This window comes from Carica papaya, chromosome 8 (genome assembly GCF_054855325.1).
Source record: "Carica papaya isolate Zhongbai chromosome 8, ASM5485532v1, whole genome shotgun sequence".
NCBI classification, from domain to species: domain Eukaryota; kingdom Viridiplantae; phylum Streptophyta; class Magnoliopsida; order Brassicales; family Caricaceae; genus Carica; species Carica papaya.
Window position 1 is genome coordinate 287,537 of NC_142316.1, and position 27,486 is coordinate 315,022.

Below are 27,486 nucleotides of genomic sequence, written 5' to 3' on the forward strand. Positions count from 1 at the left end.
AGTTGTGTCATTTACAAGAACAGTTTAGGAAACGGTGGTCATTCAGGTCAAAACCATATTAACAATTTGTCGAAGTGATTATCACCTAGAATTTGGCAAATATTTTCTAAACTACAATATATTATATATAGAGTTTGGCAAGTATTTGTAGCTGCTGCACTATTATTTACTAATGTTCTTATCACTGTGTGCTGAGTGCTCCATTGTTCTGTGATGTCTCAACTTTCTTTCCTTTCTTTTTTTTTTTCTGCATTTGTTTTGGCAACTGCTCTCACGAGAGAGCATAATCTTCTGGGTCCTTCAATATTTCTTAGAACACTGGTTTTAGAGATTAAAAGTCAGTAGTAGCAAAAATTTCGCCTTAATGAAATCGAACAATATAAATGGTGGTTGCTATTTAGAAATTGATAATCATTAGGAATCTAAATGGGCGAGGGATTATGACAAAATATACAAAGCTGGATCGAAAACAAGCATACCCACGTTTGGCAAGACGTATAAATGCAATTACACACATATATATACACAGTTATGCATGTATACAAAATATGCAAAGTTGGGTTTTCAACGTTTTCATGCATCGAAAACAAGCATACCCACGTTTAGCAAAACACACATATATACATATAGTTATGCTATTTGCCATTATTGGCCCCTTTACCAATATGTGGGGCTACGTACCTGTAACTACATAAATGATAATGAGACATTTTTTAAATTCATTTCTGAAAAGTTCTCAAGACATAAGTGGTGTTCAGATCCTCTAAACGAGGGCGCCGGTTTGAGGTTTTAGCATGGGGTTGTGATTACAGAAGAAACGTACACTGAGATGCTTTTGTTATAAGTAAGATAATGTTTTTTTAAGTCTGTTAAACCACAGTTGAATAACACACTCTTCACGTTATTACATGCAAGCAATCAGTTGCAACAAGTCCACAAGTTGTGGTGCACATATATATTTATGTATGTGTAGGAGACATACAAACATTTAAGAGTGGGGCTGTGGCACCATCCGGTTAAGGTGGAAGGTACCCTGAGCGTTCTTGTGCACTTCAACCTTGAATTTTTCTTCTTTATCTCCCCTCTTCAGCTTCAGAAGCATATCAAACTTCGGCGACTCATCGATCACCTGCTTCCAGTTTCAAGTTCATCACTTAAACATCGAATCCATTCAACAAGACCGCAAGTTCCATCTTGCATGCAATTCTTACCAACAAAAACCGATTTTGTAGCATTAATGTAGCAGGCAGCTATTGGTAAATCCTTCCCGTGACCAACAAACACACTAAAGCACACATCATTTATATACGCTCTGTTACTGATTCAGAATGTTTCAATTTTACGTAAATTTCATACTTGGCCAATTTCTATTATTTCAGACTCCAGTAGAACTAACTGTTATAAAGTAAGATCTGTTCCAAATTCTAGCCTAAACAAAAGATGCAAGCTAAAGAAAATTTCCTTCACCTTCTTGATTTGATTGTTTTTAGAATGTCAAAAAGGAAAAATAAACAAGTAATTTGCATCCTATTACTAACCACTAGATCCTTACTCCTATTTTTCCCAACTGGGTTAATTGAAGAAAAAAAAGAAACTTCATTTTCTTCCCACCATGTGAACTGTTATGCATCCTTAACTATCATATATGCAAAATGCATAGAAGCTCTTAATCTAACAGCTTTTCTCCCATAGCTTCCTCCTTTATGACTGACTACTTTTTGTTATGCTATTGCAAATAATCAAAATAGTAAATTGGTTCCTATATTATTTTAAAATATTCAAATTGATTCCTAATGTATACTAACACTGCTAGTGGATTTTCCATGCATCAGTGAATTGGACAGATGGCTGTTTTAATTGAATAAGTTTTACATAGCACCTGACATGTAAAAAATATTTTAGTTTTAATTAGTTTTAATATAAAAAATTAAAAAATTAAGAACTCAAAACTAAGAAAAAAAAAAAGAACTACGCACTTACCTTCTTCACCAACATCTCCTCTCTCTTCGCTCTTTCTCCCATGCTTTCTCTTTTTTCACACTCTCTATCACTCCAATTGGTGGCTTCCGGTAACTTCCCTCAGCACCTTCGGCATCACCCGGGCGGCAGTGGGAAGGACAGGGGGCATGTTGGTTGAGGACGAGGAGTGAGGAGATGTTGGGGGGAAAGGTAAGAGTTTAGTTCTTTTCTTTTAATTTAATGTTTTTAATTTTTTTGTTATATTAAAAAATAATTAACAATTAAAATATTTTTTCACATGTCAAATGCCAGGTAGCATTTGACGTAGAAATTTATCCGATCAAAAATAGCCACATGTCCAACTCACTGACGTATGAAAAATTAACTAATGGTGTTAATATGCATTAACAATCAATGACTAAATCAGAAATATTTTAAAGGTATAGAGACCAAAAACGCGAAAAAAAAAGAAAAGCACAAGAAACAACTTGAATATTTTAACATGATTCAAGGACCAATTTAGTATCTTAACCTATTCTAGATAATGAATCAAACATTTCATTTTGTATGAGCTTAAAACGCAGTTGGTTTTTTTTTTTTAAATATTAGCACAATCATCAGTCATCTTCACTCACTCTCCGTTCATTTCCTTCCTAGACATAATGTAAAGTAACTAATATCTAAGATGACACATTACCTAAATACCATCATAAGTAGAAAGCAATACTATAGGTTTCAGTAAATCAAACAATGAAACTAAACATCTCAGTACATCTCTTACCTCAGCATTTGCATGAACAATCTCTTGAAGTTCATATGGAAACAGGGAGTTCGACCTCTCCTGAATAGTCTTCACAGCATGCTCAGCAGCATTCTGCACCTCGGGATCGTGAACTGGAACTGCTTGCCATCCAGGGCCATGACCATCTAATTTATAAACCACGTTAGTGCCAGCTATTACAGCTTTATCCATTTCAAGCAGTTTCTGATTATATTTAACCTAACAAAGACCGTAAATTATGCAACATGCTTATAGAGTAACAATAGTAATGACGAGAGATATTTGTGTCAAACAATAACATCAAAGGCAGATGTCTCAATCAGTTCGGCCATAAATCAGGAAAGTTGTGTGATGAACTTCCTAAGTAAGATATTACAGAACTGCTCTCATGTTATCATCCATAGCGCTTCTTGCTTGAGCTAAGCTGTTTTTGTCACACAAAGGAAATGCAACAAAAAGGAACCAGCAATTATATTCATTTGTGCCAAATGTGCCCAAGGTAGATTACGACAACTTACATGAGAATTAAACACCGAATGAATTCAATCAAGTAAAGTGCAAGTATAATCATAGAAATAATTTTCATATATTTATTCCATACGGTATTCATCAGATACAGTAACCATCAGATTTATTCATAAGGGACCATGCCTGTAGTACATATTGCTGCTTGGTTCAGAGAAAGCAATAATTACAACAACCAAATAACCTTAAAAGTCTTATAAATATAATAACTTATGATATTAGTGAATGTCACCACAAAAGATGAAGAGGTTGTGGTGAGAAGGGTCCTTCACTTCAAGAATCTAATCACCTTTCTTAACACCAAGATCAGAAGCTGTAAATGAGGGAGCATCACCAGCATGCTTGAACTCATGCAACTCTTTGAAGTTCATCCAAGGCTTCACCCAAACTTGTGCTTCATAAAGCTTCTTTTTACCAGCATCAATAGCCTCAATAGTTAGATGATGCATGGTACCAGCAACCACCTGTTCTCGTGCTTTCACCACACGTACAAACTCAAGCAAAGCATTCTTCAAATAAAAACTTTATGTTAGGGAGCAGTTTTTGTTTATGTAACCAAAATTAGTCAAAATAAAATGAAAGAACGAGGGGAAAAAGCGAGGTGACAATAAAACTATTATTTCAATGCAACTCAGACTCGGGTTTAGGTATGTGCGCACCCTGTAATGGTTATTCACTTTTCCAGTATGTTCATTGTTGATTTGATCGGTTGAAGAGACATTTTCATTTAGACATCAAAAACGTATATTGATCCAGAAAAAGGCACAAAAGAGCAAGCAAATGACATTAACGATATATGTTTCTTATCACCACATTTGGTTTGATTATGACCGTATTACCCTTCGTTCACTTTACTAGTCACAAAGAGTTGCAGTTTCACCATCTCCCTTGTGTTTCTTCACTTTGTTTATTATCCCTACTGAAATAATTTTTTTTGTTAATTGACGTTCTTCTTCCTCACATACAAACCTCTAACGTAGATTATGAAAATAATTCAAAAACACAAAATAAATGCAAAAAAAAAAAAGAAAGAAATAGGGAGGCACAACATGATCACAGGTCGGAAAATTAGTGCTCTCTGGAATTGAAAAAAAAAAAAAAATCATTGTCTCTAAAAAAAGATTTTACTAAAATTTGGTAAATGAACAGAGAAGATGAACAAAAAAAAGGAAAACAAAAACATTGAAAACGATGTGTTATGAATTAGATAATGATGAGATTAAATTTACAAAATACTTTAAAAAATTTCATGACAAAAATGTTTTGCAGATAAATCTTTTCGTTTAATCATCCCAAATCAGTCCAAAATTAAAAAACAAAGAAGAACAAAAAAAAAACAAACAAACCTCCTTCTTGTTATGTTCATCAACAGCGAAACGAGCAAGTTCGTGGGTCTCGCCGCTGTTCTCGCTTCCTCCGGACTCGTGCAGCCCTCCGAGAGTAGCCATGTTTTCGCTGCAAAACCCTAAATCTCCAGAAGCAGTGATCGCAGACACGAGAAACGAAATGATGAAAACGAAGACAAGACGAAGGAATCTCATGGGCTTAATATAGATTTCTCGGCGATTTCCTCTTTCCGAGTTTCGGTCTCGACCCTCCGGTTGATTTTGTTCGCGTCACCGACGGTCAAGATTTGACCACGTTTTATACACATGTCAGTCTAGGGATCTGTGAGCTTGCATGACTACTTGAGTCACAGGCTCTTGAGATTTCGACACGTGTACGGTGAGGATTTTCTCTATTGTTTTTAGTCGGTGTAATATTATCCTTTCCTTAATGTGTAAGCTCACAGTTGGTGGGTCCCCATTCCTTGATGGAGGCGTAATATTCGGTCATTTATCCCATTAATTCTTTTTTTTTTTATTTTATCAAAATTTTAATTTAATCAACCATTTTCAAAAAAATATATATATATATTTTTTTCTCCAGTATATAACTCATAGAATATTATATTTTGGTATGAGACTGAAAAATCAAATTCTATCTCCACCTTTTATCTTTTATATATACATATATTTTTTTCTCAAGTATATAACTCATATAACATTATATTTTGACTGAAAAATTAAATTTTATCTCCACCCTTTATCTTATAAAAATATATATATATATGTATATATATATTTCTTTCTCAAATATATAACTCATATAACATTATACTTTAGTATAAGACTGAAAAATCAAATTCTATTTCCACATTTATTTTATATATATATATATAATAAATTTCTTTCTCAAGTATATAACTCATAACATTATATTTTGGTATGAGACTGAAAAATCAAATTCTATCTTTATCCTTTATCTTTTATATATATATATATATATATATAATTTTTTTTTTCTTTTTTTCTCAAGTATATAACTCATATAACATTATACTTTGATATAAGACTGAAAAATTAAATTTTATCTCCACCCTTTATCTTATATATATATATATATATATAAATATATTTCTTTTTCAAGTATATAACTCATATAATATTATGCTAAAAGACTGAAAAATCAAATTCTATCTCTACCCTTTATCTTATATAAATATATATATATTTTTTTCTCAAATATATAACTCATATAACATTATACTTTGATATGAGACTGAAAAATCAAATTCTATCTCCAACTTTTATCTTATATATATATATATATATATATATTTCTTTCTTAAATATGTAACTCATATAAACATTATACTTTGGTATGAGACTGAAAAATCAAATTCTATCTCCACCCTTTATCTTATATATATATATATATATATATATATGTAAGAGTAACAATATGGTTTGGGAAAACATGTTTGAGATCCAAACCAATTCTCTAATATAAAGAAGAATAGATATAACCATCGGACTGTAATGTACTGATTAATTGGATTACATTAACTTGTACCTTTACACATTTTATATAGAACAGTAATCTCAATAAACATAAACTCCATGTGAAGGGAGTGAAAAAGCTCAGTTACAACCAGGGGGTTGGGGTGGAGAACAAAAGTGTAAAATGGGAAAAGAAAATCACAAGGCTCCACTGCAAGTTCAGACCAAGAATGCTTCAAAAACATAACAAAAAACTGATCATCCGCCATTGATGACAGCACTCTGGTCATTCCAAAAGTAGAGGATGCAAAAAACACAAGCTACCGCAAGTGCTTGCGAACCATCCTCCCCGATCGCAGCCAACGAGCCAAAAAGACAACGGCTTTCCCCATCAATTCCTTGACGGAAAAAAAAAAAAAAAAAAAAACCAACAAAATACGAAAACTGAAACTAAAAAGAAAATCTATAATAAGAAACAAAAAGACATTAATACAAGCCAACGACCGATCCTGTTTCTCCGTCTTTCAGCTATTCCTTTTTACGAAAACAATATCTGGATTAGGAAAGGTCTGGAAAACATTGTTGTTCCGAGCTGGTTCTGGATTGTGCTTTGATTCTGGCTGAAGCTTTATCTGTTATATTCCGATGAATACAGAATGGTAAGGTTTCAAAACAGTATGTTAAGAAAAAAAAAAAAGAAACTTGCACTGAATTCTACACTAAAACCTACAGGAACCATTCAAAGAATTACATTAGCTTTTCTCTATGAAACTTTACTTTGTGATTCCAAAACTACTATATTATATGGCCTAAGCTAAACACCTTTTGCTGGAAGTTTATCCCTAATTACATTAACTTGACAATCACACCATATGACATCCCTTAATATCCATGTAAGTAACTAATGATACCATGTGATCAAGTGATGCTTGCACCACATGTGGCAAAACATGGCATTTCCATTCCAGAATTGGCAGCTTGAAAGGTTTAGAAGTAACACCCATCAAGTTCAAAAGGCAATTACCACGTAAAAAGTATAATTAGACAACTCGAAAATTTGGAACAAGATTGACAATGATCCGACCGAAAGAACTGGTTTTTTCTAAGTAAAGCATGTTAACTTCCATTTTATTTTCCTCATAATACACAGTACTTCCATTTATTGAGTTAAATTGTAAAATAAACTCTCTCTCAAAGTATTAATTCCACTTATTGGTACATGCATATAATACATAGGACACTGCAATTTCAACTGTAAGGTTAGAAGAGGAAAAAAAAAAATCAGCTCCTTGCACAAACCTCATAGCGTTCAAGCAACGATGCAAACAGTGTTGCGACTCCTTGAATTACAAACTTCTGCCCGAGACAGGCGCGTGTACCAAAACCAAAGGAAAGAAATGCTTCATTGTCATTTGGATCTTTTAAAACAAATGAACTATGCTCTTTATCTTCTTTACCAGCACCTGAGGAAAATAATTCTCAAACATTGATTATATCCTCATAATTGTAGTACATCTCCAAATATATTAGAAAACTTGAGAGTGGAGTGAAACAATATGAAATCATTAAAATATGAATTATATGAAATTCAAGCCAAACTATAGGTATGATTAAGTCCTATAAGCAAAGACACGAGCAGGACTGTGTGGAAGACACTAACATGACAAATTGCATGAAATTGTCTCGTACAGATACATAGCAAGGGGAAAGGAAGTCTGAACTAAGATTAAATTCGGTACCACGAGTGCTGCGTGGTAAGGGGTAGATAAGCTCCTTAACATAATCTCCACGATGCTTAGGAAAAAGTTTCTTCATAGGCAGAATAAAATACAACCAATGCCAGAATATAGTAATATTATTCAACTCATGTGGGTGAACAATCACTACCCACGTGGGTAGTATTGTACAAAGACTACAAGGTTATTTTCTTTTCCATTCCACCTCTATCTCTTGAGATGAATACCAGAACTGCCACTTCCATCATCACCAATAACCCAGTGCTGCTGTTGCCACCATCAACATCACTGTAGTTGCTGCCACCATAGTCCCACTGTTGCTGTTATCACTATTACTTGCTCTTATTATCTTCCCAATGTCCTAATACTATTAATATTAGTATTTCTTAGCTTAATCTTATTTATATAAAAGAGTACTTAAAAAACGTTATAAATATCTTGTGATCTCATAATGAGACAATTCAATTATTCAATAAACTATTTCGATAGTTTCTCAATTCTCTAATTGTATGACGTAATCAAGCCCTTAAGTATAGTGTTTAAAACTTTTTATATGTGATATTTGAGAAACTGTAAGTGTGATATATAGGTTTTTACTTTCAAATTCTTACTTAGACAAATTAACCTTTCTTTTTTAAATTAAAAACCTATATAAGTTGGTATCAAAAAATTTCTACACCAAGTGGTGAAAATACTACCTCCAAACAACACCAAACCCATTTGAACAAAAAATAAAAGAAAACAACCAAAAAATCGCAGCTCAGAAAACTCTAAGACTACAAACCAGCTGCTAATCAGCTCACCAGCTGTCGCCAAGCGGTACGTGACACCATCCCTACTACCGAAACTAGAGCTCACCAATCTGCAGACCCCTCGAAGCCATGCCATGGAAACTCCAATGGAGAATGCACATCTTACTACGGCAAATTCTCTTAGCTGTTGACTCTCTCGATCCTGTCCTTCATGTCTCATGTCTCACACTAATCTTCAATCTGCAACCCCCAACTCCAGTCAAGTTGACTTATAGAAGCTCACAGTTATCCAATGGTAGGAAGCGACATGTGAGCCATACACGCGCCCAACAACAAGTGAGAGTAGCTTAATCTGACCTGTTTTAACTTGATTTCTAGAGCTTGACCAGACAAGTTGCCTAGATCTATTCCTGCCTCAATCAAACCAATACAACTTGAATGCTAGACAAGATTTATACAAGGTAGACACTAATACCATACTTGAAACAATGCAGAACATGATCAATGCAATTGTGCAGCAATTAAAACACGTGCACACTGCACAAGTAACTCCATCAGTTCAAAATTTGCAAGTCGCACAAGTTGCTGATAGGCGAAAAATTAAAGATAATGCTAGAACCATTATTACAAGGGTAAACGTTAAAGCTCCTGATTTTGATGGAGAAAAAAAGATCTCAATTTCTTCCTTGATTGGCTCAATTTAATAGAAAAATACTTTTCAGTGGCATGGCATACCAAATCACAAAGGGTTAGATATGCCAAATGAAAGTTGGACCCATAAAAGTATGTTGCACAATGTTGGTGAGAATCTAACAAGGAGACAATCAACAACTGAAACATGGGAAGAGATGAAGGCCACTCTTCTTGAAAAGTATTTACCTTCCAACTACTTTGAGAAACTTTATAGCCAAGCTTAGACTTTAATTGAAAACAACATACCAATAATTGAGTGAACAAAAAAGTCCGAAAAATTAAAGATTCGTAGTTTGTTGATAGAAGATGATTGCCAAGCAACATTTCAATTCAAAGCAAGATTAAGAGCTAAAAGAGAATTAATTCAACAACCCCTTTGCAATATCATCTAAACTTATGAAGCTGCCCTTAATGTAGAATGATATTTAAAATATCCAATTTCGAGGAACAATAAGTGACCGGCTAAGGCATCTATCCTTAAGGATACCTTTGAATCAAAAGGTGGGTTAAAGAATGAATAACATCGATTTCTAATCTTCATTCTAAAGGTAAAGTAATTGTTTGCTTTTGGTGTGGACAGAGTGGACAAATGGGTTACGATGCCCAAAGAAGAACAACTTGCATGTTGGAATAAAACAAAAGGAGGAGATGCAAGGAAGATTTGATGGTTATGTATCTAATGAGGATGATGATTTAGTTCCGAATGAATAAGTGAATACTTCTATTTTGTCTGTAGTTAGGTACATAAACACAGATCCTAAACTAGAGGAGCAAGAAGAATTTGTTCCTCTTGCTCAAGATCTTTCCCCAAAAAGACAACTCCATGGAAGGAGAAACTTGATCAACAAAGGTATATTAGCTCTAGATTGCCAAAGAAAGTTAGAAAGTATAATTCTATTTAATATAAAATTACTATACTATTTAAGAGTCTATTACTATAGCTTTAAAAGAAACCCCACAATTTTACTCTTATTAATATTTAGTTTTTCTATTTATATTAATAACATTTTTTCTTAGTTTATTTTTATTTAGAAAATGTTATATAAGAAACATTATAAATATTTTGTAATTTCAGATGGAGTTTAGTTATTCAATGAAATATTTCAAGCATATCTCATTTTTCTGGTTGTCTGATGCAATCAAACCCTTAATTGTCATTGTTAAGATTTCTTAAATGTAATGTCTAAAAAACCTTAGATGTAATATTTAAGTTGTTATCCCCAAATTCCTAAGTAGGCATATTAAACCTATTTTATCCTAACATCACTAAGTTTGACAAATAAAATCTTATGTAATTTAAGTAGAAATTTGAGTAGCATATACAGAAAGAAATTAACCTTGCTCGTCAGTCAATAAATCATACTCCTTTGATAAAAAGCGGTATGGATTAAATTTGCTGGCATCACTCCCCCACTTGGAATTATCCACCTGTACCAATTGTACAGGTACAACTAAGACTGCTCCAGCAGGTATGGTCAAACCATTCTCGAAACTCAAATCTTGAAGCAAAGCCAGGAAAAAGGGACGAGTTAGTATAGAGCAGTGTAAAGACATCAGCCTTTGTACTAAAAATACATAAAGTAAATAATCAAGTAAAGAGCTTTGCATTTCCGTGATAACCAAATAATACTGATTGCAAAAAGTTGCACAAAGGTGAAATACATAAAATCAAGATTATCATAGAGGCAACAAAAGCATCACCTTGATATTAGCAAATGCATAGAACAGAACAGAAAATAAGAAATAAGAAAAAGAAATCAAAGCTAAAAACAAAAAGGACAAACAAATGAAAATATCTCACAATCACATCCAAATAAACAAAATGGATGTTTTCTTCTTCTTCTTCTTCTTTTTTCTCTTTTTCTTCATCATCCCTGGAAGAAGAAAAATTTCATGCTTTCCATGCTCCACTTTCCCTTGAAACAAAGTGAGTGACTCTCAGGTAAGAGGGTCTCTCACAATTAAGAAGATTCAGCCTTTTCTTTCCTTCTATCTTATTTAGATGTTTTTCAGTCTTCTTTTCCTCTCGTTTACTTACTTTTTTCATTTTCTCTGAAAAAGTTAGAGGAGCATTCCCATAAAAGCCACTCTAGGCTCTTTCAGTTCCCCCCTCTAAGTACTGGTTGCATAATGAACCACGATGTTTGAGGCAAAATAGTTTAACTAATAAATGAGTAACAGGCACTTTATGCTTCATGTTGTTGAATTTTCACTCCCCCCACAAGATAGAATTAGTCTCCATTTAAAATGTCATACACCTTCTCTTTCGTTGGCTGGACAATTTTTGTCTCATCCGATATACACAGGCAATCAAGGAGCTAGTACCTTCTTAACTTTTTTTTAAATAGAAGGTGGGAATACATGGAAAAAATGGAACCCCCCAAAGGAACCTGGAAAGTGAAGATGATATTCTTAGGCTAACAAAGAAGAGGCATAGGTTTCAGTGCTCCCTACTTCTTCAACCTGGAAATATAGAAAGATGAAGAATCATCTTTGCGAGGGGTTGAAAGAGGAATAGGTAATAGAATATAGAAAGATGAAGAATCATGTTGTCCTTATTAGTATCTAGATTTCCTATCTGTGTTTATAATATTTTCCTAAATTCTATTAGTGTTAGTATTTCTTGGTTTATTCCTACTAAGTAAATTTTTTTAAAGCATAATATATTCAAAGAGCACCAAGGGGGGTACAATCTGTATACAAAAATATTTACTATCCTGTCAAAATGTTTTTAAGGTCCCCCAGATCCTCATTAGCAAATAGCGGTAGGCTTTTAATCAAAAAACTTACGGCTGGAATAAAATGTTTTTTAGATTTATCAAAATTAGCGGTAGGCTTTTAATCAAAAAACTTACGGCTGGAATAAAATGTTTTTTGGATTTATCAAAATTAGCTTCTATACCGTCAATGATCCTTCTATTCCTCTCCTTCCGGATAGCTCAAAAGTTAACCAAAGGGATAAATCTGACCGATTTCTTATCACTTCAGATGTCTTCCAAGCACAAAGCTTCTCTTTCACAGTTCCTGAGATGATCCAGCTCAACCCCAGTAAACCATAAGCCAAAGACCGCAAGTGGCTTCTATACAGACACCAAATGAGTATGTAATTGCACATTTCAACAGCACTTTTGCACAAATAACACCCACTGACTAGAATCTTCCTCTCCTTATAAACCTATTCATAGTTAGGATGCATCCCTGAACTGCTTCCAAGCAAAGACGGAAATTTCATGGTCATATCCTCACTTCTGGTTGGATGTAGGCAATATAAGATTGAATTGACAATGTTCCTTCAGAATCCAAACTCCAAATTTGTTCATCTTCAGTCCCAATGGAAATCATCACCATGGCAAGAGAATGGAGCATCCTCACATAATCATCGATCTCTCACTCATTCAAATTTTTTATTAGTTCCACTACCCCAAATATCAGTTCTAAGGGACTATATATATGAGTCCCTAACTGAAATGTCCTTGTGTTAAGCAATGGCAAAACTACTAGGGAATTGCATGTAGAGAGCCCCAGCATCCACTCATCCTCCAGAAACTCACCCTCTCCCGAACTCGCTCTCCATCTGATCCATTTCCCAAAAGCCTCTTTACCCATATGCATTCTTTTCCAGGAACCCATACCATATAAACCCCTAAGGGTCCTAGGAAACTGACCAGAAGAATCTATACCATACTTTGCTGTTATCACCTTCCTCCAGAAACAGTTCCCCTCATCCAAGAATCTCCAGAGCTACTTACCTTGGAGAGCTCACATTTAAAGCAACCAAGGATTTCACATCCAACCCACCCCATTTCTCACTATCGATGGTTCTGCCAATGGCAAAACACAAGCCTTGCCGGCCTCTTCTGCGAGTTTGCGCACAACCTGCCTTTCTTTTGCTTCCGACACCATTTCTTTCCCGTTTCTTCTTCGTTCCCCATTCTACAACACTCCCCCCTTTCTCTGTTATCCTCCCTATTGACGGAATCTGTCTCAAACTCCTCCATTGTAACCCCCACCTCTAGAACTTTAGGGGTCAACTCCTCCTTGATACACAAGTCAGGTTTCTTCTTCTCCTCTTAGGTCACAGGCCATCATTCTCACAGGAGGCCAGACCTGTTCTATTTGACCTATTTTCCTTTTTGGCCAAGCTAAATCTCAGCCTGTACCAGTCTTCATCCCCTTGTTGGGCTCCTTAAGCCAAGACCTTTCAGGGCCCTATCTCCCCCAAGATGACGCCCCTCTTTGCATTTCCACGATTTTTAAATTTCATCAAACCCATCTTGAAGTTGGGTCATTTCTTCCCTACTCGACTACCCTCCATCACAGCAACATAACTGCTCTCTCCCCTCATGCCCAGCCTCATGATCAGCTCCATCTTACAAGCTTGGGCAATGCAACATACTAGGACTGATGTTGCGGACCTCCAACGAGCAATGCTTCTCCTTATAGGTGTTCGGTTTCAGCACCTTTGGTTGCTCAGGCACCTCAAATTCCCTTCCCAACATTTTATAACAGTGCCATCATCATCCTCCATCACCCTCCAGCCTGTGGACCTTCCAGGATAAAGATGCACCTTAATTCCTCCCCTTTCTTCTGTGGTAAACAGAAACTAGCTCTAATTGTTGCCCCCCATGGCCACACAGATATTATAGTCTCTACCAGCATATTTTGGCACCAGAATTCCCCTCCTTCCAACCAGTAAAACCCCTGTAGGGAACCTAACAGCCATTTTACTTCATCCTCCCAGAAAGTCGTAGATGCCCTAAACCCCATCCCATTTTAACTCACCCGAATATCATCCACTTTTGCCCCACTAAAATGGCATAGAAAATTTTGCTTTCTATGACCAGAAATTTTCTGGTATGAGAAAGCGCCATGGCCTCCTCACTACTGACCACAAGGCGCAAGCAGGAGGAAGGAAGACATTGGTCGTACAAAGACGCTTGATCTACATCTGTAGAGATCCTCTCAAAGACTGTCCGTTACAATTTACAAACTTTTGTTAGAAAACCAATTTTCACGCGGATATTGTTCCCAATGGCCCCTAATTATTCCCAATTCCAAAATAATTTTGGGGAAAAGAGAAAACATATCTAGAAATAAATCGACATTCAGTTATTTAGTTGCTAACGAAGCAAGTGATGGCTCACCATGTTTCAAAGAACATCTCTGTAGCAAAGGTCCTGATGACAGAAGACGAGCAGACTCATAAATTGTTGCCAATAACAGGAGCATCTTATCAACATCATGTTTATCCTGGTCTACAGAGCATTTTTGTGCCATAACTATCTCTGAGTAAATCTGAAAAGTTATGATTTAAAGACACAAATAAGATGCAAATAGGAGCCTCAAACCAAGAATGCTGCAAAAAATTTAAAATTGAGTTTATTTTCTAACCAGAAAGAGAAAACATAATTAACTTCTCACCAACACGACTATAAACCTTCTGCAATTTGATTTACCCTAAGACCAGAAATAAGTTCTAACCATAATGAATTGCAATATTTTGATACAAAATTCAAACAATAGATAAAACAAAAGGATTATAGAAGAAAGGGAAAGAAGAATCAAGTAATAAATACAAGATTAACAACAAAAGTTTAGATGTCAATAATATTACTTAGGAATGGAAAAGAAATAATAAATTCTTTGTCCTTGGGTGGCACCCCATTGGTACCGTGTCAATTAATTTCTTTTTCAGAAAAACAATTTAAAGAAAAATAAATAATACTCACAGGAAAGATATTTTTGGTTCGCATCAATATTTGCAATCGTACAGGCAAAAAAGAGCAAATAAAGCTAATGCAGGTTTATAGGAATTCTCAAGGAGAGAAAAAAAGAATAATATTAAAATATTATTCAAAGAACATGGAATCAAGCTGTCTTGAGACCTTCATGAAATCAGTTCTGGTGATATATGAAATAAAGAATCGTGATAAAATAATGGAGAGGACAAAAAAGTAATGGAAAAACACCTACACTATCCTGTATTTCTGGATGGGTTGCAAGTCTTGCCAAGATATTGCCAATCAAACCTGCTGTCGTCAAACAACCATGAAACATTACAACCATTATATTTCCACATGGCTCTTCTTTTGTAAAGAGATGGCTGCTGAACTCCTGTAAGGAGTTGCTAGAACAAGATGGTGTACTGAATGCTGACTCCATGGCAGTTGTAATTTCATCATGGTCATTCTGATTTGCATGACGAAATAGTTTATAATTTTTCTTACATTGATGAATGATGTCCTGGGTTAGACATTTCAACTTTGTGCACAAGCACTGGTACCTCCAAAATCCTCTTTTCCAGAAAGGAGCAACACCATATGACGCCCATAAGCAAGCATCCTTAGCTATCATCATCAAAAGCTCTTCATAAATATTTGCCTTAGACCAAGTCAGGAAAGCATCACCAAAAAGTATGGTTCCCAACAAGGTAAAGGCCATGTGTTGAGAAACCATTTTACAATCAACACTTTCTTTACACATGTTCTTATTAACTCTTTCCATAATGCAATCCATGGCCTTTGCAGGAAAAACATTTGCTTTCTCAAGCAACCTTCCATTCAATTCCACTGCCAAAGATTCTCTCCTCTTTTGTACCTGTGAGAGGCAAAAAAAAGTACCACTGAACAATATTAAGAAATATACAAATATAAATATGGTATATAATGAATTACATTATTTAAGTTGGAAGGAATAAGGAGAAACAAACACCAGATGTTTTATTCCTCTAAGTAGCCATGCTGACATTCTGTGTAGATTCAATAAATCAATATGATTTGGGATAAGATGATTCTCTTCACTTCGCTTTGGCTAAAACCAAGGTTTTTCTTAAAAGAATACCTTAATCTACTTTGCATAGGGATCCAATCTTAATTTTGTCACGAGACTTTCTACTTTTTCTTTCATGCGATGGGCTCAAACTCAACTCCTTTCAAGAGTAACAAGCTCAACTAGAAGCTACCTCATGGTCGCCTATCAGTGTTCGGTGAAAGTAACATTTATCTTTAATTGTTAAATTTATTGTTTAATTCATCATCTACTTCTATATCTTCTTCCACTTCTATTCATTTCTCCTCACCACTGGAAAATTCCGTAACTAAATTTTTTGAGATGAATATACTAGAGCTGGGCTGGGAGCTCCTCAAGGTTTTTCTCCACAACAATTTCAATCTCTCCACCCGCACATTCTTATCCTCAACCAAGAGCCCAAAATATTTACCTGTTTTACACTGATTTTTAGAAATATTCATGACATTTTACATAATTTTTTTATTTGCGATTCAATGGTTATTATTTGAATCTAGAAAGAATACAAAAATAGATTAAGAATAAGAATAAACTTTGAATTCCAATAAAGAAATAATAAAAAAATATATAGTTTTCAGGTATAAAGCACAGAGGCTCGGGCATTTATTTAATCAATATTATATTAGATGGATAATTGAGTTTTACTTAATGCAGGGCAAACAACAAAATAAAAAAAGGGCAAAAGAATAAGTCTTATTATTTTTACATGCTAGTAACATTTTTTTTGTATACTTCCGAAAGTGTCACTACGTACGTAGTTTGCTTGTGCTAAATCTTTACTGATTTTTACTATGAAATCATATAATACAAGAACTTTTATAAGCCTATTTATTGAAGTATTCCATCACAATCCTGAAAGTGAAACTGGCAGCAGAAATATTCCTCTCAGACTAGAAAACTAAGAAATATGAGCTCTAGCCAATTTTTGACATAGCAGAATCTGAGGAAGACAACCATATATTGTTTGCAAGATTTGCCAAAAACAATGTAGTTGTAAATCGGCAAGGAAAAAGTAAGAGGGACTACTATGTCAATTCTCTCAAACTTGTGAGAAACACATAATTCTGTAAGATCCCCACCCCAGACCAAAGAAAATCCCTTATAATCTTCTCAATTCCCCCAGTTATTCCAACAGAAATTCTAAATAGAGAGAAAAAAGTTAAAGAGGGGTACTCGGAAGACAAGCCTAGAGGAGAGTAACCCTATCTTTTAAAGAAAAGATTGCACTTTCCAACCAACTCTCAAGAAAGTTGTTGAGCTTACCCAGGACAAGATCCCAGAAAGAGATATTCCAGGGATTACCCAAAAGGGCTGCCCAAGATAGGTAATAGACAGTTGGAGGATACAGCACCAGATAGAGTCAGACAGATGACAACTGCCATGATTCTCAACATTAATGCTCAGCAAATCTTGCTCAAATTAATATGTAAGTATTAATCCATTAAGTAAGTTTATTAGACAAAGGACATAATAATCTAAAAAATTAAAATATGGTGCCTATTTTATTCAGTTCAAATTGCTTTTTGAATAACTCAATATAAACACTCAACTATTTGGCAAAAATTAGAACGCTGCTTGTAACCAAGAAATAAGCAACACCCTCTAAAGCAAGAAATACCATTAAGATAAGTGAATATGGAATATATATCTATATATATATGTATGAAAAAAGAGAAGGGTAAAGAATGCAACTCTGTGGACCTTGTCAAAGGAGGATGCGAATAGGCTGCAGGGTCCAAATGCCAACCTAAAAGCTCTTCCCGTCAAAGGCAACTTATCTTCAGCCTTCAAGAGCATCTCTTTGAAAAGTGTTGGATCCTTAACTGAAACCAAAAGCTGAGTCGGCCCCAACCACAGCTTCACAACTGATCCATATCTGTCGTGCGAATCCGACAAAAGGCCTGAAAAATGTACAGATTGTAAACATGACAAGAATTCAGCAACAAATCAAGGATACATATACATATAACCATCAATCAATCCCACACTTACAACAGAGTACCATAAAAACTAACCATCAAATGTTTGAATACCAATAAAAGGGTAAACAAGAAGAATCTAACTCGAACCATCAAATGTTTGAATACCAATAAAAGGGTAAACAAGAAGAATCTAACTCGAACAAAAATCCCACACCTAGAGACAGTACGATCAGAAGTAAAATCTCATTCAATACAAGCAAAAGCGTCGTTAACCACCATTGAAGTTAAAGAAATTAGCACTGAATGATTAAAAGGACAAGAACTACAAACGAAAAAAAAAAAAGAAGTTTCCCAACAAAACAAACAAAAATTATAAACAAACCGGTGAGGCTTTCTCGGGAAAAAAGCTGGGAATGGCCAAAGAAGGAAGGAGACGGGGGGCCAGGAATCTTGGCTGCTTGAATCCATAACATGAGCAACCTGACAACTTTTCGAAGCAAAAACAAAGTGATGGCGATTAGGGAGATCCAAAGGAAAGCATTGAATTCCCACTTGGCGTAGTCCACGAAGACACCGAAGCTAGTTTTCCGAGACCCACAGGTCATGGAATGAGATTCCATCGAGGGGAAGAGGAAGGAGAGGAAAGTGGATAGGAAGTCGCTTTCACATGAGTTCATTTTTTTGATTTGGTGTCGATCTTTGTCATCACAGACGGCTAATTTCCGTGGGTAGAAAGATTTTGGGCTGTGGATTTCTAGACTTTTCTGCTCGACAAGTTGCTTGATTTGTTTTATTTGGAGACCGACTGGATCGAAATGAATCACATTAAATATATATACACATATATATATATATTTGGTCTGGACACAGAAGGAGAAAATAAAAATCCAGTTTAAACTAAATTATTAAGAAATTTTAATATTATATCATCATTTATAAAATAATATTATATATAAAGCATCCATACATTTTTTGCCTAATTAATTCATTTAATATTATACATATAATATAATATGATATATATATATATATCTCACAGATATACGTGAAATTTCTTGGCTTAGAGTCTTCCGCCATGTAAACGTAAAATTCCATGCAAACAAAGTAAAAGAAAAAAGCTACTGCAAGGGGGCCTGGAGCAGCCGGCTTCTTGTAAATTAAACAAAGATATCAACGATTTCTTGGCTGATTGTTTTGTCATTCTCTTCATTCTCGTTTCATATTTCACTATAAATATAAGAGATTGAAGGATGTAATTATACATGTATATAAGATAAACAGAGTAATCTTAAAAGGCAACAGCTTCGACATGGCGATTAGAATGAGCAACAAGACTACTGCAATGCTTCTTAACTTGAGCTTCTTGTTGTCTCTGATCCTCATTGCGTCCATGGCTGAAAGCAGACTCTTCAGCTGTAAGTCTTGGTTTTATACGTACATATATATATATATATATGTAGAATGTGTATATAAATATGTTTTTGTGTCGTTGAAATGGTGCAGTTGGAGGGTTCTTGAAGCCAACTGATAAGAGCCCAGAATGTGATCAAGTGTTTGGTGCGAGGAGTGGAGATACATGCTTTGGGATTTCCCAGATGTTCAATTTAACTCAGGACTCGTTTGATGCAATCAACCCTAATCTCGACTGCGACAAACTGTTTGTGGGTCAATGGCTTTGTGTTTCTGGTTCTGCTAATTAATTACTTACTTAATTAAGAATAAAAGCTTCTTATAATAACGAGGCTTCTTATGATCAAGACGCTTCGATCTGTTTCTTTTTTCTTTTTCAATAAGTCTTGATAAACTTTGTAAGCTGAAGCTCCGAAAAGGAGACAGATTGTTTCTTATATCAAGATGTTGCAGTTTCTTTCTAATCATTGCCTGCATACATACTAAATTATATATAAATATATATATATATATACACACACACACACACACATATATGCATATATAAAACTCAAGGGATCAATTCTTGTGTGGATAACTTATTAATAAGAATTGTTTAGTATTTTTCTTAAAAATTACTTCTGAAAATTAAAATAATGGCAAGTTTTGTAAAAAAAATAATATGACTTCCATATATGTAAATATAAACACAAAATATATACATATATAATTATTCTATATCTAATGATAATTATATACGAGGGTCTGTATGAATCCAGTCGACTTTCCCAACTTGCTGCAAAGTTAGTTTGCACGAAGGACGAGCAATGAACAATGCACAGAAAACTCCATTCCTACCTCATAAAAACGGGCTTAGAGAGTCGTCATCTTCTTCAGTTTTCCCATGAACCAAACACCTTCGCTTACAATACAATCATCAGAATCCATTCGACTTCTTCCTGCCCTGTTCACGCCCTCACCCTCTTCTCCCGCATGCGCCGTGCAGGCGTTTCCTTCGATCATTTCACTTTCCCTCCCCTTCTCAAGTCCTGTGCTCGTCTGCGCACGGGTCAAGAGCTTCACTCTCTAATTTTCAAACTTGGGTTTGACTCCCACGTTCACGTACAAAACGCCTTGATTAATCTTTACGGTTGTTGCAGCCATGTCAGTACGGCAATGAAACTGTTCGAAGAAATGCTTGAGAGAGACTTGGTGACTTGGTCGACTCTGACTGGGAGTTTTGTCAACAATGGATTATGGAGAGAAGCTCTGGAACTTTTTCAGGAAATGCAGCTTCTGGGGAAAGTGAAGCCAGACGAGGTTATGATGCTTAGCGTGATATCTGCGGTTTCGAACCTGGGGGCATTGGAATTGGGCAAGTGGGTCGAAGTTTACATTTTCAGAAACGGATTTGAGCTCACTGTTTCTCTGGGTACTGCATTGATCGATATGTTCTCGAGGTGCGGGTCCGTAGATCACTCGATAAAGGTGTTCGATGAAATGCCTGAGAGAAATATAGCCACATGGACAGCTTTGATTAATGGATTAGCAGTTCACGGGCAGAGCAGGGAAGCGTTGAGAGTGTTTAATGAGATGAAAAAATCTGGTTTCCGGCCTGATCACATGACGTTTAATGCAGTGTTGGTGGCTTGTAGTCATGGTGGTCTTATTGATGAGGGATTGGAAATTTTCAAAAGCATGAAGCTCGAGTATGGTATTGAGCCGAGGCTTGAACAATATGGTTGCATGGTTGATCTTCTCAGCCGGGCAGGATTGATCCAGGAGGCGTTAAATTTTGTTGAGAGGATGCCTATTCGGCCAAATGTAATTGTTTGGAGGACTCTGCTTGGAGCATGTGTGAACTATAACCGTCTTGACTCGGCCGAGAAAGTTAAAGAAAGAATCAATGAGGTAGACCCTCATCACGATGGCGATCAAGTGCTCTTATCGAATGCGTATGGCGTAGTTGGTCGATGGTTTGAGAAAGCAGGGGTGAGAAATTCAATGAAGGAGAAGAGAATAAACAAGAAACCAGGGTGTAGTTTGCTTATTGTTGATGAGATTGTTCATGAGTTTGTATCGGGAGATGATTCGCAGGATCACGAACTGAAGCCAGTTAAAGAGTTCATAGTTTCGACTATCGACAGTCTTAGAGTTGCAGGGTATACTCCCTCCGTAACTAATGTGTTACACGACATCGAAGAGGAAGAGAAGGAGTATAATCTCGGCTTTCATAGTGAAAAACTGGCAGTCGGTTTTTCTCTTTTCTACTTTAAGGAGAGAAGAACGATAAGAATCATGAACAATCTCCGGATTTGCCATGATTGTCATCGTTTCATGAAGCACGTTTCTAGTAAGTTTTGCGTAGAGATTGTCGTCCGGGATCGAAATCGGTTTCATCACTTTATCGAGGGAAATTGTTCTTGTAAAGATTATTGGTGATAAATTTATGCTCTTCGGATTTTAAGATAATTTTCTTTAGAGAAAAAAAAAAGAGAATCACGAAGTATTTTAAGATTTCATGCAATAAATCAATGTGTAATTTATTTTAGAAATTATGAAAAGAAACTTTAAAGTATATAAACAGGTATATGTAATTGGTTATATATATTAATATTTTTATGAGTATATAGTTTCTAATTATATATATATATATATAAAATGATATAAACTGAATGCAGAGGTTATTCTGATATACTTGTCTGCCAAAACTCTACCACCATCAAATTCATAACAGCAAAAACTGAAAAAGAAAAGGAAAAAAACTGCAGTTAGGGGAAGAAGATCTCCCAACAACATCGAAAATCATTCATACCGATTGTTGTTCTCCGATCCATGGCCTGGTTTGCCGCTCTCAAGGTTTTCTCCCTCGAAAAATTTCATCCTGTATGGTTTGCCGCTCTCAACTTTTTCTTCTATGAAAAATCTCATCCTGCAACTCTTGGCATTCTCTCAAACGAAGCTGCAAAAGCCATGGCTCATCTTCTCCACCTTTACAGGTCTCTCTCAGAGGAGGAATTTTTCAAGTTTCTTAAAGGACCTCTCAAATCCAGAGGAGTCGCTCTCTTAAGCTCAACAGACGAAGTTTCTCTGCTTTCTCTCTTTTGCTCTGAGAAGATTGCTGAACTTGATTATGCCGTCGCCATTATCTCCTACCTCGCTCGTAAATGCTCCGATCCAAATCTCAAACGCTTTGATGCCATCTATGCCGAAATCAAACGCGGGAATTTCACTCTTCGGAAGCTTCAATACAACTCGAAAAATGCACAGAAGATGATCGAGAGGATGGACAAGTACGTCGTTGCAACTTGTAATTTGCAGTGCTCTCAAGAATCTCTTCGCGAGATTGGGATTTGGGAGAAGAAGCTTTACCAATGTAATAAACTCAATTGTCTAACTCTTCATAGATATTATAGCAGAGCTAACAATTTGAATGACGAATTGTTCCATGAGAAAATCACAAATCTGAAAAAACAAGTTCACCGATGGAGAGACGCTTCGCTCTGGAATCACACTTTCGACAAGATCGTCGGCCTCATGCTCCCAGTCGTCTCTCTCATCTACGCTCAAATCTGTGTTCTATTCGGACCTTTCGCGCCCGCTTTATGTTCGAAAAAACTCACTTCATCATCCACCACTCCCCACCACAAATTACTAGGCATCCGGATCCAACCAGAGCCAGACGCGGACTACTGCCTCCTCGCAGACAAAAACAAATACATAAATGCAAACACTAATCGACGCAAGGCGAGATCGTGTCCGATCCTCAAAACTTCCGAGAGGAAAATCACTCTGTTCTACAGCAGCGAATTATGTGTCGAGTTAGGCCATAATATCCAAGGCTGCGAAAAAACAACTTCCAACGACTACAGAAAAGGACTGCTCCGTTTAGCTCCAGCATCCACGGTCGGCGGCGCGGGGCTCGCAACGCCGTACGCGAACGCGATCGTACTGGCGCAAGGTTTCTTGCACTCCCCGTTGAGGATAAGCAATGAGGGGCGCGGGCACATATACGGAATGTTGACAGATAGGGTAAGATGGATAATTAAGGAGAAGATGAAGAGACGATCATGGTACAGAGATGCGATGGAAAGTGACGGGCATGCCATGGCGGAAGGATGTCGGGAGGCAGTGGAGACGACGCTGAAGTGGCTTGGACCAATGGCGCAAGACACGTTGAAGTGGCAGAACGAGAGGTATTTGGAGCAACAGAGGTTGGACGCGAAGCCCACGGTGTCATTGTTGCAGACTCTGTACTTCGCCGACTTAGAGAAGACAGAGGCCGCCATTGTTGAGATACTGGTAGGTTTGAGTTGCATTTTTACTTACGAGAAGCGCCATTTGGGTGGAGCTCGTCTCCTATAGTTGTCTCTTACATTTAAAAAAAAAATAAAATAAAATAAAATTGATATTCATTTTATATATATATAATTTAGTGATAATAAACAAATATATTTATTTATATATATATATATATACATATATCGTTTAGAAAAATTTCTAAATACTTTATACCAACATCGGAAACATCATATCTTAATAATAACACTATCATAATAAACTCAAATAATATATTTTGTTTATTTTTTTATCATTACATATTTTTTATATATCATTTACTATTACATATAATAAAATATAGATAAATTAGTAATTTAATTGAAAATATAAATATAATATTTTATTATATAAATTTTTTTATCATTTTTATTATGTATCGTTATAATCCAAAATCAGTGTCGTTGTCGTACGTTAATTATTTATTCTAAAATTTATTCAACCACGAACTTAAATAAAAAAACCGGACCCAACATTACTCAAATTCGGTCTGGTTCGGATCCGGTTCAGTCCGGTTTTCCGTTTGCGAACAGGTCAAAACTTGCCCCGTTTAGCCATTGACAGTGACTCGTAATTTTATTTCAGCCAATAAAAATTCGTTTGGATAATTTAAAAGAATTATCTGGAAAGTCACTTACAGATATATATATATATATATATACACATATATATATATTTATGTATGACATTGAAATGACCTTGAACGCGTGACACGTGTCTTAGAAAGGTGGGGCCCACAGGTGTCCTTTTTTTATTGGCTCACTCTTTACCACGTGGCTGATAGACAATGATGGGTTTGAATAAAACAAAAAGCCTCTTGATTTTCTCATCTTTTCGGTTTTTGCAACTGCTTTTTTTTTTTTTTCCATTATCTTAAAATTAAATAAAATTTATATTAATATATATTAAATAAATAAATAATATATACAAATTTTAAAATTTAAAAAATATAATTTATAAATAATAAAATTATAAAATAAATAAATATCTAATTTTTTAGTGGAGAAGAGAGGAGATTAAACCCCGCCCTCAGAACCAATCAGAGAGTTCCGAGAAGCCTCCATTTTGTTTGAAACCATTTGAACAAAATCCCCAAAACGACATCGTTTTAGTTACGTCAAAAATTGTGTGGGCATTGTTTAACAGATTTCAGAACCCAATCCGCAGGATTTTCCCCTCGCCGCTCCCCATCTCTTTCGCTCTATAAATTCAAATGCCCGTCCTCTCTCTGCAACTGACTCAGTTTCATTTCGTCGTCTTCTTCCTCGTTATCACGTTGCTCTGATCATGGCGGCTGCTGCTGCTTCTGCTGTCTCCACGCTTGGACCTGTGGTACTGTGTTTTACAGCTCCTTTACTGTTTATTTCTATACACGCCATGCCAGTTTTTTTATAACAATCGTGTGTACTCCTGACGGCTTGCGTTTCATTGTTTTGATTTTCTGTATGTCTTTGATTTCTTTGTACTAAGTGGTCGTAAATGAAGTTTTTGCTCTTGGTTCAGCTGAGAAAATGGAAATTGTGATTTCTTGGTGCAGGTGAAACTGAACGGCGTCGTTTCTGGAGCTTCGGTACCAACCTCTGCTTTTTTCGGCAACAGCTCGAAGAAGGTGAACTCAAAATTCAGCCACCAGAAGATTTGTTCGAAGAAGTTCAAGGTGTTGGCATCAGATTACGATGAAGAGAAGCAGACGTCGAAGGATAGGTGGGCAGGACTTGCTACTGATATATCGGATGATCAACAGGACATCACCAGAGGAAAAGGAATGGTGGACACTCTCTTCCAAGCTCCTCAAGATTCCGGAACTCATTATGCTGTCATGACTTCCTACGACTACATCAGTCAAGGTCTTCGACAGTAAGTAGCCGATAATTTTTCAGAATTTTTGTTGTATCGATCAAGTAAGATGGTATTAGAATCAATTTTTTCTTTCTGGATCGAGATTTGTGTAGGTTAATCCATCGGTATCTTGTTTAATTAATTCTGATTATCGGATAATTTTCCAGGTACATGGACAACAGCATGGACGGCTTCTACATTGCTCCTGCATTCATGGACAAGGTTGTTGTTCACATCACAAAGAACTTCATGACCCTACCAAACATCAAGGTTTGCTCACACAGCTTACTCAATTCACCTTCTTAAATTAATTGTTTTAAAAAAAAATTAATATAATAGGAAATGATTCAATCTATTACGATGAATTTGACAGGTCCCTCTAATTCTGGGTATCTGGGGAGGCAAAGGACAAGGGAAATCATTCCAGTGCGAGCTTGTGTTTGCTAAGTTGGGAATCAAGTGAGTTAGCATTACTTGTTTTTTGTTTTTTCCATGTTGGAAGAGAGAAATGAATGGTTGGGTGTAAGCTTATGAAATTTTTTGATTTGATCAGCCCGATCATGATGAGTGCTGGTGAATTGGAAAGTGGGAATGCTGGAGAGCCTGCAAAATTGATCAGGCAAAGATACCGTGAGGCTGCAGATATTATCAGCAAAGGAAAAATGTGTTGCCTCTTCATCAATGATCTTGATGCAGGAGCTGGTCGACTCGGTGGAACTACACAATACACAGTCAACAATCAGATGGTGAATGCTACACTCATGAACATTGCTGATAATCCCACTAACGTCCAGCTTCCTGGTATGTACAACAAGCAGGAGAATCCTCGTGTGCCTATCATCGTTACCGGCAATGATTTCTCTACATTATACGCTCCTCTCATCCGTGATGGCCGGATGGAAAAATTCTACTGGGCTCCTACTCGGGAAGACAGAATTGGCGTGTGTACCGGCATTTTCCGGACAGACAACGTGCCTAAGGAAGACATTGTGAAGCTAGTAGATACTTTCCCTGGCCAGTCAATTGGTAACATTCTAAAACACTAGACTTGGATTTAAAACATGATTTCATCTTTGATTAAACTATTGTTTCAAAAGCTTAAAAATTAATAGAAAACGATTCAATCAGTTATTTATACTCATGGTTGCAGATTTCTTCGGTGCTGTTCGAGCAAGAGTATACGATGACGAAGTGAGAAAATGGATAGCGGAAGTAGGAGTGGAGAAAATCGGAAAGAGACTAGTGAACTCAAAGGAAGGACCTCCAACCTTCGAGCAGCCAAAGATGACACTCGAAAAACTTACCGAGTATGGAAGCATGCTTGTCCAAGAGCAAGAGAATGTAAAGAGAGTTCAGTTGGCTGACAAGTACTTGAAAGAGGCAGCTCTTGGAGATGCCAACGAAGATTAAATCAAGAATGGATCTTTCTCTGGTTAGAAACTTGGTCGGAGGTTTGCATTTATCTGGGTTTTCTGATTCTAAGGTTACCATCAAAGATTTGGACGGATTGTTGCAGCTTAATCGAGTAGTCAGTTGCCCTTTATCATCCAGGTTCCATAAATTAGGATTCAACTGGTGGAAATGATGACAGGAGCTGCCTCTGTTGAATTTAGCTCTGCATTCAGGAAATTAAGGCTAGAAACTGAGATGTTGTAATTAATTGTAATAGAATTGTATAATACTGTATCTCTCTCCCTTAATTTGATAGACAGTTTGTGATGTTCAGAACTAAAAATCGAACTAAAAACAAAACTGAATGTAATCTACTCTGACCCAAATTCAAAGTTTCAGTCCAAGTCAAAACTATGAACACACTTGTCCTGCTAAAAATGTGAAGTAGATTGTTGTATTAAAAACAGGGGATGAATCACTCCCCCAGCACAAGGTTTTGTACTTTACAGAGATTAATACATGAATATATAT

The 27,486-nt window shown here is 36.0% G+C and overlaps 4 protein-coding genes and 1 pseudogene across 6 annotated transcripts; 3 read left to right on the forward strand and 2 right to left on the reverse strand.

Annotated features, from left to right (window-relative positions):
• Positions 1–833: 833 nt before the first annotated feature.
• Positions 834–4,896, reverse strand: CYSB (cystatin B). The gene is made up of 4 exons (XM_022031137.2): positions 4,612–4,896; positions 3,555–3,774; positions 2,741–2,886; positions 834–1,129 (listed from the first exon to the last, which is right to left on the reverse strand). Exons 1-4 carry the CDS (start codon positions 4,804–4,806, stop codon positions 989–991), a joined length of 702 nt encoding a protein of 233 aa, XP_021886829.2. The 5' UTR covers positions 4,807–4,896; the 3' UTR covers positions 834–988.
• Positions 4,897–6,106: 1,210 nt separating this feature from the next.
• On the reverse strand, positions 6,107–22,333 carry LOC110806327 (uncharacterized). 2 transcript variants are annotated; one of them, XM_088209142.1, is made up of 7 exons: positions 22,202–22,333; positions 17,777–17,976; positions 15,242–15,865; positions 14,413–14,563; positions 10,606–10,767; positions 7,387–7,550; positions 6,107–6,719 (listed from the first exon to the last, which is right to left on the reverse strand). In XM_088209142.1, exons 1-7 carry the CDS (start codon positions 22,221–22,223, stop codon positions 6,612–6,614), a joined length of 1,431 nt encoding a protein of 476 aa, XP_088065268.1. In that variant the 5' UTR covers positions 22,224–22,333; the 3' UTR covers positions 6,107–6,611. The 2 variants fall into 2 exon arrangements, with proteins under 2 accessions (XP_088065268.1, XP_088065266.1); XM_088209140.1 differs by lacking the exon at positions 22,202–22,333 and adding an exon at positions 18,380–18,815.
• On the forward strand, positions 19,064–22,014 carry LOC110806340 (pentatricopeptide repeat-containing protein At4g21065 pseudogene; annotated as a pseudogene). Its single transcript, XR_015813861.1, has 2 exons — positions 19,064–19,412; positions 19,501–22,014. The product of XR_015813861.1 is annotated as a pentatricopeptide repeat-containing protein At4g21065 pseudogene (transcript).
• LOC110806320 (protein PSK SIMULATOR 1-like) lies at positions 22,222–23,751 on the forward strand. The gene has a single exon (XM_022031136.1). The coding sequence runs from the start codon at positions 22,222–22,224 to the stop codon at positions 23,749–23,751; it is 1,530 nt and encodes a 509-aa protein (XP_021886828.1).
• A 1,143-nt stretch (positions 23,752–24,894) lies between these two features.
• LOC110806339 (ribulose bisphosphate carboxylase/oxygenase activase, chloroplastic) lies at positions 24,895–27,282 on the forward strand. Its single transcript, XM_022031155.2, has 6 exons — positions 24,895–25,056; positions 25,262–25,581; positions 25,731–25,833; positions 25,937–26,022; positions 26,117–26,589; positions 26,714–27,282. The coding sequence occupies exons 1-6, from the start codon at positions 25,012–25,014 to the stop codon at positions 26,971–26,973; spliced, it is 1,287 nt and encodes a 428-aa protein (XP_021886847.2). The 5' UTR covers positions 24,895–25,011; the 3' UTR covers positions 26,974–27,282.
• The last annotated feature ends 204 nt before the right edge of the window (positions 27,283–27,486 follow it).

Bases quoted from the DNA above. Each gene is read 5' to 3' on its own strand.
- CYSB (XM_022031137.2), bottom strand. From the start codon at position 4,806: ATGAGATTCCTTCGTCTTGTCTTCGTTTTCATCATTTCGTTTCTCGTG. The intron at 3,775-4,611 runs GTTTGTTTGTTT...TTTTATTTGAAG, and splicing joins ATGAACATAACAAGAAGGAG to AATGCTTTGCTTGAGTTTGT. The intron at 1,130-2,740 runs GTAAGAGATGTA...AACTGGAAGCAG, and splicing joins TTGTTCATGCAAATGCTGAG to GTGATCGATGAGTCGCCGAA.
- LOC110806327 (XM_088209140.1), bottom strand. From the start codon at position 18,674: ATGAACTCATGTGAAAGCGACTTCCTATCCACTTTCCTCTCCTTCCTC. The intron at 17,977-18,379 runs GTTTGTTTATAA...TACATTTTTCAG, and splicing joins TTCCCGAGAAAGCCTCACCG to GCCTTTTGTCGGATTCGCAC. The intron at 10,768-14,412 runs GTGAGCCATCAC...CTTTGCTTCAAG, and splicing joins GAGATGTTCTTTGAAACATG to ATTTGAGTTTCGAGAATGGT.
- LOC110806320 (XM_022031136.1), top strand. From the start codon at position 22,222: ATGGCCTGGTTTGCCGCTCTCAAGGTTTTCTCCCTCGAAAAATTTCAT.
- LOC110806339 (XM_022031155.2), top strand. From the start codon at position 25,012: ATGGCGGCTGCTGCTGCTTCTGCTGTCTCCACGCTTGGACCTGTG. The intron at 25,834-25,936 runs GTTTGCTCACAC...TGAATTTGACAG, and splicing joins TGACCCTACCAAACATCAAG to GTCCCTCTAATTCTGGGTAT. The intron at 26,023-26,116 runs GTGAGTTAGCAT...TGATTTGATCAG, and splicing joins TTTGCTAAGTTGGGAATCAA to CCCGATCATGATGAGTGCTG.